The sequence below is a fragment of the Thermobia domestica genome, chromosome 12, assembly GCF_964235325.1.
Source record: "Thermobia domestica chromosome 12, izTheDome1.hap1.1, whole genome shotgun sequence".
NCBI lineage: Eukaryota > Metazoa > Arthropoda > Insecta > Zygentoma > Lepismatidae > Thermobia > Thermobia domestica.
This window is the reverse complement of record NC_137465.1, coordinates 159,253,623-159,265,864: the sequence shown is the minus strand read 5'-3', so window position 1 is coordinate 159,265,864 and position 12,242 is coordinate 159,253,623. Positions and strand designations below refer to the sequence as shown.

Below are 12,242 nucleotides of genomic sequence, written 5' to 3'. Positions count from 1 at the left end.
TTGTACTCGTTATCAGAAAACCTGCAGTCAATTCAAAGGCCATTATTTTATGAAAATAACTGTTTCGTAAGGAAACTGGCAATTCCAATATGAAGAATAAGGAGATTAAAACAAAAACGAAGGAAATGCTATCACGTTTAAAGCGCGCAAAATTCCAGCATCATCAGTGTTCGAAGTGGAAAAAAAAAAAGCAGAGGCGGTATGTTTTATTTTGATTTTGATTCGACATACCGGCAATCTAAACGTTGAAATACAGTGAGGGTATATTGTCTAAAAGAGTGTATTTCTATTTATATAATGACTGAAAATAATTGGAGTTACGAGAGGGACAGGGATAGACATGGAAAGATTTTGATCCTCTCCCAACAACTCTCTGAAAAAATTAAAAAATAAAAATATCCCCTTATGTTGCATTATAGAGAATTAATCACAAAAATGCTCAAAAATCGAGTTTTTGCATTAACAGTTTCCTGTGGGGAACTGCCGAACTCCCCACTCGACTGAAAGGTATTCCAAACCCCCGGAAGATCTGCCAATGCTCAAAATACGATATTTATATGAATTAAGGCAAGAAGACACACAGATACATAAGAAAGAAACAATTCAATATGGCATATCAAATTGTAAACTAGATTAACTTCTTTGAAGACACTTCAGTTTTAGAAACAAAAGTTAGAAAAAAGATAACAAAAATGTTGGTGGTGTCAACTTAAGAAATTATTTCTACATAAGAAATCAAACCTTTATACGTGCAAAGGTATTCGTCAGTTACCGTGCATAAAAATGGATTTATTAAAGGTATTTAGCATCTACTCTCCAGTGATGGTATGTCTTGATCACTGAAAAACCAGAGGCGGTATGGCTTCATCACGGAAAAACCAGAGGCGGTATGGCATACCACCGCATACCGTCTCACTTCGACCACTGATCAAATAGTGCTGATGAACCGACGCCAGGTTATTCGAAGTCTTCTGGGTCTTGGTTTTATCACATTTGTGAGGAAGACAGAGTAGTAGACATGCGTTTCTCTGCATCATGTGGCAAATACGTTCATGAAGAGTGTGTTGAACTCATCGCTCAAGATCTTGGACCATTTTCTTTTTTTTTTCTTTCTTTCTTTTTCTTTTTTTTTGTCCTACGTGTGATTCGTGAATTCTTTGCTAGTGAAACGTGAATTCTTTGCTGGTATTATACTTCCTAATTACAAATATTTGCATTCCAAACATTGGCGTATACAGGTTTGATTACTTGGGCTAACTCTAACCTTTATAACACCTTTTCATTATTATTATTATTATTATTATTATTATTATTATTATTATTATTATTATGAGCTCACCCTCTTTAGAGTAATTAGTAGTTCTTAGGGAGCCTAGTTCTCCTCTAGTTACACCTATGCTCTCCCTATTGATCTAGTCGCTAGGGCATGCACCTGGTTCCAAGATGTGGTTCCGTGTCCAAATCTCGCTGGGAGAATTTTGAACGCATCATTCATTGTGTTTACAAGTCTAGATCTAAAATTTTATCCGGTTGGTACTACTTTTGGAAGTATTTTTTGTTGTTATTTTACTTATAATTTTTTTTTTTTTAAATTCTGACCTTTTGAAAGATGCTGAGAAAAAAAGCAGCTAGGCCTGACAGTGTTTTAAAGAAAATGCGACATTATTATTATTATTATTATTATTATTATTATTATTATTATTATTATTATTATTATTATTATTATTATTATTATTATTATTATTATTATTTTATTGGAGTTTAGTTTTCACGTTATTACACAGTCTTCAAAATAAGGAAAAACTTACAACACATTTTCTTTTTATCAAGTAGATATACATGATTTTCTCTCTACTATCAAGACATATTCCGCCTTATGCAGAGTCGTTTTGACGTATGATTAACATCATACTAAAGGTCTGACTACCGCAGGAAACATATGTTAGTCGGACTCTTTAGTATGGCGCTAATCCTTATCTTAGTATTACGAAAAAACGATTGCACATTTCTACCTTCATTTGTTGCATGAAGTATTCCTATATTTTTGTTTTGGATGGCTGGTAACCCTACTCAACAGAGTTAATGGAAGTTGTCTCAGTAATAAAGAACGCTGAAATAGGCGATTAGCAAAGAAGGAGGCTCAGTCTGTACGAGCCTTCGCAACGAAACGCAAAGAATCAAATAATTATAACTGCTATGCCAACTATCGCAAAATACTGTAAAAAAACGAATTTTTTGCTGTGTTAACGCAAACTGCTACGGAACGAGATGCAAGATGTCGGAGCCACCCCCAAAATGCACCGTCATTACTCGTATAAGTCCCCTTTACTCTTCGCTCACGCCCAAGAAACGATTTCTCTAGAGAAAACTAAACTGCGTGACGAACATCTTGGCATTTGAAGGCGACGCTCCAAGTTCCCTTTAAATGCTGCTAGCAACTTACAGACCAGCGGTATTGCCACGTTTATTTTGCACACATCCACGTCTATCCCCTGTCACCTGATCGCGCTGTAGTTTCTCTACTTACCCATAGCCACACCTCTTTACCACTTGGCAACGTCAGGCCAGAGCCTGCGTTTTATTTGTTTAGATGAAATGCCAAGATGTTTGTCACAGGCCATAGTGTTACCTGGCAGTCGTTCGTATGCTGTGAGCGGAGGTGGAGCGAAGGGGAATGCGATGATACGATTCTTGCTGTAGTAGCTATATACATTGTAGAGGGTGGTTTCCTGCTGCATTGTCATATCGAAGATATCTTAAGTTTACGTGACAGACTGCGTGCATACAAACTCCGCGGGCCTGATGCAGATTCGTTCTGACGCGTGATTAGTACCATACTAAAGAGTTCTACTAACATGTTTCCTGCAGTAGTCAGACCTTTAGTATGACGCTAATCATAAGTCAAGACGACTCTGCATAACGCCCCACGTTTCTAAATGCATACAGTTCCCAGAAACTTGTATCATTGAAAGAAGATATTAAAGTGTAAAATTATTAATATAATTTAGTTTATATTATAATAACTTTATTTTGTAATATCCTAGGGCTACCGCCGGTAGCTCACAAAATACGCCACTGATTCCAAATATTCGCGGAGAAATTGAAAGGGGGAAAAACAAAAAGTTCATTTGAATAGATTTTTAGGGCATGTTAAATACAAGATGAACGTACCATAACATGCGGTATCTTGAGCCCTGGGTGTAACGAACCCAAAACGAGAAAAAAGTTTCAAGTGTAAGCTTCTTTCTATAAATATTTCAAGTGCTGTCTTATGTTTGTCTCATGATATTTTGAAACTTGGTAAGAAATTATTTCAAATAGCTTTTCCGGAAGCTACACTTAAAATTTTTCACTCGTTTTGAGTTCATGTTACTCAGAGGAGGGTTTAAGATACCCTACGTTACGGTATTCATATTTTTCATAAATATTGATTTTCTGATACTAACACCAGAAAGGCGTAGAGTATTCCCACTATCTTTTGGGTTAATGTTGCATCTTTTGGATTTTGTCGTTTTTGCGCTGTATCTTTTATTTCAAAGGTTAATATTTCTTGCACCTTGTATTTGTTTTGCACTTTTTAATAGCACTTTCTTACACTTCACAATTTTATAGTGGGCCATGTTGGGACTACCCTGGTCACAATATGCCCCACTTGCAACATTTTAGTTTTTTTTTCGTTTTCCGTTAGTCAGTCACTTATTATTATTACTAAAGCGCTCTTTGATATCGGTCATTTTCGATTATTTTTATATACATCTCCCTCCCCTCACGGTGCACGACATCAGAAATGTCACTGTTCATCTCAGAGACCCCGAAAACTATGGATTCAACACTAATATCCGTCATTTTCGATAATTTTTAAATGTCTCTTTCCTGGGCCACCTTTAAATTACACCGTCAAAGTGATATGAGAACATCCATCTAAGGTTTAAACTTCATCTAGGTTGTAAATTTGATCGAGATCGGTCCCGTGGATCAAGAGTTATTAAGTTTTATTTATTTTTATATATCTTCCCCTGTTCCCTTCCCCTACATTCTACCGTCAATGTGAAATGATTAAAAAAAAAACATCTCAGGCCTGAACCTCATCTATATTAAAATTTTGATCGAGATTGATCATTTGGTTCAAGAGTTATTAAGTTTTACTTATTTTTTAACTCGTCCTCCCCTCCCCTAAGTTCTATCGTCAAAATGAATAGATAAGTACCATCCCAGGCCCGAACCTTATCTACGATCATAATTTGATCGAGATCGGTCTGGTGGTTCAAGAGTGGTGAAGTCAGAAAAACAGACACTTTATTTTTTACATATATATATATATATATATATATATATCCCCCTGTCCCTCTCCTAAGTTGCACCGTCAAAGTTAAATGACAAAAATTATCCCAGTCCCGAACGTCATCTATGTTGAAAATTTGATCGAGATCGGTTAGGTGGTTCATGACTTAAGTTTTATTTATTTTTATATTTCCCCCTCCGCCCCCCTCTTCTAGGTTCTACCGTCAAAGTAAAAATATTTTTAAAAATTCCAAGTGTGAACCTAATCTATGTTGAAAATTTGATCGAGATCGGTCGGATGGTTCGAGTTATGAAGTTTTATTTATTCTTATAGATCTCTCCCCTCCCCTCCCCATTCCCAAGTTCTACCGTAAAAGTGATATGATAAAAACCACTCCAGGTCCGAACTTCATCTATGTTAAAACTTTGGTTAAGATCGGCTGGGTGGTTTAAGCGTGATGAAGTCACAAAGGCAGTAACTTTTATTTTTTTACCTCCCTCTTCCCCCTCCCCTACGTTGCGCCCTAAAAATGAAATGACGAGAACATCCCAGGCCCGAGCCTTATCTATGTTGAAAGTTTGATCGAGATTGGTTGTGTGGTTCAAGAGTTTTTAACTTTTATTAATTTTGTATATTTCCCCTTCTCCCCTCCCGCTTCCCTAAGATCTACCGTCAAAGTGAAATGGTAAAAGACTTCCAGGTTCGAACTTCATCTATGTTGAAAATTTGATTGAGATCGATCGGGTGGTCCAACTGACGAACATTGTCACTTTTATTTTTGTATATATTGATTTTAGTATATCTTCCCCTCTTTTATTTTTATTTTTTACATATATATCTCTCTCTTCCCCCTCCCCTACGTTGCATACTAAAAGTGAAATGACAAAAACATCCCAGGCCCGAGCCTTATCTATGTTGAAGGTTTGATCGAGATCGGTCAGGTGGTTCAAGAGTTATTAACTTTTATTCATAACTGTATATTTCCTCTTCTCCCCTCCCCCTCCCCTAAGATCTACCGTCAAAGTGAAATGATAAAAAAAAAAAAAATCCAGGTTCGAACTTCAACTATGTTGAAAATTTGATTGAGATCGATTGGGTGGTTCAAGAGGTATCAACTGACGAACATAGTCATTTTTATTTTTGTATATATTGATTGTAGTATATCTCCCCCTCTTCCCCCTTCCCGATGTTGCTCCGTCAAAGTGAAATGATAGAAAACACCCCATGCACGAACCTCACCTATGTTGAAAATTTGATCGATATTAGTCGTTTGGTATAAGAGTTATTAAGTTTTATTTATATTTGTATAACTCCCCCTCCCCTAAGTTCTACCGTGAAAGAGAATAGCTAAAAATACTCCCAAGCGAGAACCGCATATACGTGTAAAACTTGATCGAGATTGGTTGGTCGGTTCAAGACATTAAGAGTCGCAAACATAGTCACTTTCAATTTTATTATATAGATTTCTCGGAATCAGACTGTTTATTTTAATTTGTCCAAATAATCACCCAATTTAATAGTTCAGTCAAGTTGCACGAAGAAATAGTTTATGATGAAAGAAAAAGAAAGTTAAGATAGGCCATATTGGGCCCCTACATATTTTTGAAAGTTTATAGTAAACTCATGATACAGCTATCATAGTCTGAGTTCTGTCTGCTCCCCTCCCCAGTTTTTACCTTGTAGAACCGCCACTCTAATGTTAGTAAATTATTGGTTTCGATTCTCTACGCGCGCTCTTTCTTGTATTTATCTAGTTCTTTAACACCGCTCTAATATTGTCTGTGTGTCAAATAACAACACAGAAACTTTGTTAACTGCTACATCTGACTCTGGATGTTGAAATGACACGCAAAATTCTTGGACCACTGATCTCTGTGTTAAAATTGAATTCAACTAACAGCACATTTTTCTTACTATGTATGTGCCCAACACTGAAAAAGTGGGCCTCGTGTGCCCTATTATGAATAATGTCGCCCTTCATCATCTCTATTTTCAGCTTTACTTAGAGTGTCTTGTTCCATATATGTGTCTGATTATTATGAATAAATTTTCAAAGTATTATTTGATTTTTTAAATATATATGTTCTTTTCTAGCTGTTACAAGCCTGTTGTGTTTGATTTTATGGGGTTCACAGTATGCCACCACTTTAAAAAATAATCTAGCAGTAACATATACTTTGGTTACTGAATCAGCGTTGGATACAAAGGAATCGTCGCTGGGATTCTCATACTGGTAAGAATATTTAAAGATAAAATGAATTTAGAATATAGCAAAACCCTCCGATGTTTTTTAAATGTAGACGTTGTCAAAATATGTATTTATCCAGCTACATGATTTTCAAATCAAACAAGCACGCAATTTAGATTAGTGATCAGCTTAACAGGTTTTACAGTACGGTGATAAATTTAACAGATTTCATGTATGGTGGTCAGCTTAACAGAGTATGCTCTACAGTGGTCAATTTACCAGGTTTTACTATGTGGGTGTAAAATGATCAATTTAAAAGGATTTACTGTTAGTTGATCAATATTAACATATTTAACTGTATAGTTCAGGGGTTTTCAAACTTTTTGCAGTTGAAGTTCCCCTCAACCACCAAAACCTGAACCCGCCTCCCCTGTCAAAACAGCATAAATAAATACATATGTCCCTAAAAAGGAAGTCTATCACTACGATAAACTGTTTTACTATTTACTAATCACTAATGGAAATATCTCATTAACACAGGTGATCTACATTGTACACACTGACTACACCTTTTAATGTTATTAACCAGTGTTAATAATTGTAAATTATGATAAGTCAGATATTTATGTTAAAATTGAAATATGTTCTTTTCTAGGATTTTTTTAAAGTCCTCGCACCTCCCTTGACAAACTTGGGCGCCTCCCCAGGGAGGCGCGAACCCCTGAACCCAGAATAAATTAACAGATTTCAATGTAAGTTAATCAACATGACAGGTTTTGAACTTCAACTTCACAAGCATTACCGTAAGTACAGTTATTTTGTGATATATGCCAAAGGACATCAATTTCACCAAATGAAGTGATTTCTTGCCGAGACCGGTGGTGTGGTCCTGTGATTCAGTCTCTTTGAGGCTTTATAGTGTGGTGGGGAACGATATACACTGTATGGTAAATCTCACATGATGGTTTGTGCAACTAGGATTTAATATACGTATAGGGATGCGCACGAGATGAGTCGAGACAGGTTTTTCCTGACAAAATTCGAGTCGAGACACGGCTCTTCCAATAGAGAAATATACAGTTTTCGAGTCGAGGCATCACTTTTACAACACATTTTCGAGACGAGACAGCCACAAATCTTGTCTCCTGCGCATCCCTATGTACGTACGTATAATAAAATTTTGTAAGTGAGGTAGATTAAAGAATAGTAGCCAGAGGAAATTCGGATAACTTAATTATGTATTAACTATTCTGAATGTAGGCGCTTCACACAAAATACGTAATTTTACGCAGTTCCAAATCACTGAAGATGTAAATAAAAAAAAAAAACACTTCACTTCCTTCACTCGAATCAATCGATGAGAACTCCTTAACTATTTGTTAAACAATAAAGTTACTTGGGCTTTTTTATCAGAATAATTAGGGTATGCTTAGAGCGGTACGTCTGAAATTTACTATAGAACAGATACGAGCTTAGTCCTCCGGGCCAATGCAAGATCTCAACTGTAAAAAATCAATTGAGGAGTTGGCGTCCTTTTCACTGGCTACAATATCTGAGACGTGTCGTTAATAAATTTCCTTTATATTCACCAATATCTTAGGCGTTCTTGAGGATAGTCTTTCTGGTGTGTTGTCATACAGCCATTCCATAACATTGAAGAAAGTTGTGTCTCGAATACAATGAATAGAATATTACCATAGAGATTCCAAAAGGGCTATGTGTAAGATATGCTTCTGGTAGATTGCTTTTTTCTTAAAATCCCGTTGGTTTTCTTGCCACAAAAGAATGGTTAATCGCAGAGAAATAATTAAAAAAAAAAAAAAAAAAAAAAAAACGAAAGACTAGTACCAGTATGCCTTAAAAATTATAAATGAATTAAATCATTTACAGTTTTGAATATCACAAATAGATTAATAACTAACTATTTTGTAACAGAGAAATTGTTACACTACTAGATATTTCGTTATAGAAAAAAAAAACGCGTTTAAATGAAATCCGTACACAGGAATTGGGAGAAGAGGAAGGTTATTGAAGCTAGCCAATGTTAAGACTGAGGCCGCGGTGGTTCAGTGGTAGAGCGTTCACCTATGGTGCAGAGATATTTGGTTCGATCCCAGCTCGCGCCAAGTGAACTTTGTGGTGGACAAACACCGTATGCATGGGTTTTCTCGGGGTTCTCCCACTTTCTTCATTCCACCATTTCATTCATTTCTCATCATCACCGTCTCCTTTAGCCAACCCAGCATATTCGTGGGGCGCAAAACTTAAAGATTTCATTTTTCCAATGAACTTAGCATGGCCTCATGGACTACTAAGAGGGAGATAATAATCCTGTAGTTTAGATTAAGTGCTCTATACGTGCTTATATGTTTGTAATTCATTAATATTCCATTTGTGTTCTTTATTTCAGGATCTTAATTGCACCAATGCTTCTTCATATTATAAATATTTTGGTATTGAAGTTCAGGGACTATCTGTTGGAGCGAGCAAAACCTCCACCAACGATTACTCCTGAAGATGTAAAAGACGACGGAACAATATTCCTATATTAAATTTTCGAGCTACAGTCATAAGAACTACTAAACTAAAGTTGAGCTCAAGGAGACAAAAAAGTGAAAATACGTCAGACAAGTTGTGTGAACTTGGGGCATTTATCGTACAATTTCTCGCAGGGAAATTCCTATTATTGTTATCCTATTGTGTAAAACAGGAAATGCCATAACATTTTCCATGACATGGTATATCTTTTGGCATTTTTAGGAGACAGAAATGTCGTCGTTTGCCCTTACGCAGCATTTTTGGTCCCATTGCAGCGCCGTAGTGTGTGAAGAAAAAGAGACAAGATATATCGAGCGCGGAAAACGAAATGGAAAGAAAAGAAAAAAATGACATGGAGTAGAGATGCTATTATGCATCGAGATATTCTTGTAATAGCCACAACAGACTATGCTATGAACGTCAGTTTGTGATATTCTCCTTTAGTGTTTTGTCTTTTATGCGTCTTAAGATTATGGTAATCTAAATGCTACCATGTAGCTCACTGTTTTTTTTTTTTTTTTTTTTTTGCCATAGAATATGTCATGGACTACGGCTATTTTGCCAGCATATCTACCACGAGAAATTGCACGATAAATGCTTGTGTGTCAAAACAGGTCTATTAATTTATTGAATTCACAATTCAGTAAAACAGAAATTTACAATGTTGATTGTCATAAGTTTTCAATATGCCGTCCACCATTTCTTCTTCTTATTATTATTATTATTATTATTATTTAGTAAATGCCTGAATAATAAGAAGTAATACAAAAGTAGGATATCCAACACTTATAAAATTATTTAATAAACTTATATATAATAACTGTTCTTAAGAGCTTTCATGTACTGGAGACATTTTAATTACTGCCTGATAGTTGTATCAGAAACTTTGTCCACAGATTTCTGCACTGCAAAAAATATTCCTAATGCAGTTATTAGTTTGCTTAATATAAGTTTGTAGACACTATGGCTATGTTTTTCAATTTTTCTTTGATATACTCTTGATTGTGTTTAACTTATTTACTGCAATTTAAAAAAGTGGCTGCGTGTATAAGGAATGCCTTTACAGATGTACATAGATGCAAATTGACATCTAATAATACATTTAAATTAACTTTGGAAACCTCAGAATTACAATTCGTCCTTCTCGAGACAAAGGGGCCAATCTATTTTTTTTTTTTTTACTTTTCCTGGAGACAAATTTAAATGTTTTATTATAATTTATTCTATCGTCTTGTGTAAAAAGTTAATTTGATCTCGTAAGTTATATACCTGAAACGAAGGAGATCAAACTAAATTTTAAAAGATGAAAGAATAAATAACAATAAAAGGCTTAAGCTTGTCTCCTGAAAAAGTTAAGAAAATGAGACAGGCCCTTTTGTTTCGAGAGGGATGAATTGGACAAAGTTATTTTTCCAGAAAAAAAAACCTTAATTATATCGGTAATTAAGGTTCAAAGGCATATACGGAGTGTTTCAAAACAACATCGCCAACGTTTGGGATGTGATTACTGACACCAAGATAAAACAAAAGGTATAGACAAACCTAGGTGCACAAAAGTTTGCTTTCGGAGTTATAGGCTGCCGAAAACGAAAAAATAAATTGAAAGGTCCATAGCTCCAAAACTATGGAACCTACCGTAGTCGGGTCAAGACTTCACTTACGAACTAGTATGTGCCCTATCCAAATTTCCATGTTTCAGAATCCTGCGCGACTTCCGCAGGATTTTTATATAGAGGCACTTGGTGAGTATCTCAAATTATATGTAGCTAGCAAAACTATAAAAATTGTTACGTGAGTACATATGTATGCATTTTTGGAAAGCGCTCATATTAGTTCCTAAGTGAAGTTTTGACCTGACTATAATAGGTCCCATAGTTTTCGAGCTATGGGACTTTAAAGTTCATTTTTTTCATGTTTTCGCAGCCTATAACTCCGAAGGGAAGCATTTGTGCACCCAGGTTGAGCTATACTTTTTGTCTTATCTTGGTGTAGTAATCTCCTCCGACACGCTGTCGGTGTTGTTTTGAAACACCCTGTATAACAGTGTTGTGTTTGCAACAGTGACTTAGAATATTCATTTTCTATTTCAGGAAGTTCTAAAGACTCACGGCCAAAAATATTGTAAAAATCCTTCAAATTTACTGCTAGTAACAGACTTGTTCTACACTACTTTTATCATTTTTTTATGTTCCTTCAATTTACAATAAATGGAAATAGATAGTCTTAAACGACCAGAACATATTTAAATTGAATCTTACGCAAAGTAAACTAAAAATGCAATTTCTATACAAAAGGAATTATTTAAAAATGGATTTGTTGTTATAATATTTTGAGGACGGAACATAAGACTTGTCCCGCTGGTTCCATTGCTATGCTACTGGCTACAAGTCAGTATATTGAATTTATTTGCATTACATTTATGTATGGCCAGCATGCAAGAAGGAACAAATTATTATCAGAAAATTAACACAAATGTATTTTTTAAAATTGTATTCTTTTCCGAAACACATTTTGTTCTGTTTTACTTTGATATGTTTACTTGTTTTAAGAATTGTACCTGTAAAATTTCAGTAACTATAATTTACTAAGATATTTAATTTATTTTTCTTATATATGTAATGTATTAAAATAAATGACATTAAAGAGAAAAAAATAATATTAAATAATAAAATTGATTGAAATGTTTTAATGTTATGTATGGATGTCAATCACGTCTCTTCTTCTACTCCCACGTTGGTGTCATTTCTTCCCAATAATGACATTGTAGTTGTAATTGTTGTTCCTCTTCCTTGTAATCAGCTGATCTCTTATAATTTAGTTGAACTCAATGGTGATTTAGAAATAACTAGTCTAATGTAAATACTCCTTTAGTCATCTCTCTACAGATAGTAAGTTCTTGTAAAGAAGATTGACTATTTATAATGGTCGTCTGATTCACTGTACAACACGCACACATACAAACAAAATTTCATTAGTACCAGGACCTGTCGACAGGTAGAATACTTAAAAAAAAAAAAATAAAAAAAAAAATTAATAATAATAATAATAATAATAATAATAATAATAATAATAATAATAATAACAATAATAATGTGCTATTGATTTAGAGAGTTTCTGATCTGACTCCAGTTGACCATTTGCCCTTAAGGTATTTCATGCCACTGATTGAGGCGAAACTAATTCTGAAATATATATGATGCTAGCAACATGATAGTGTATAGTATGGTTAGTGAG

The 12,242-nt window shown here is 34.8% G+C and overlaps 1 protein-coding gene across 1 annotated transcript in view; it reads left to right on the top strand.

Moving 5' to 3' along the window:
• LOC145666765 (clarin-3-like) overlaps nt 1-11,631 on the top strand; it is a 39,515-nt gene extending 27,884 nt beyond the window's left edge. Inside the window, exons 4-5 of the mRNA XM_081734318.1 lie at nt 6,377-6,515; nt 8,881-11,631. Of these exons, the coding sequence (XP_081590444.1) occupies nt 6,377-6,515; nt 8,881-9,022 (281 nt within the window). The 3' untranslated portion in view covers nt 9,023-11,631. The remainder of the gene's footprint in view (nt 1-6,376; nt 6,516-8,880) is intronic.
• Nucleotides 11,632-12,242: the final 611 nt, after the last annotated feature.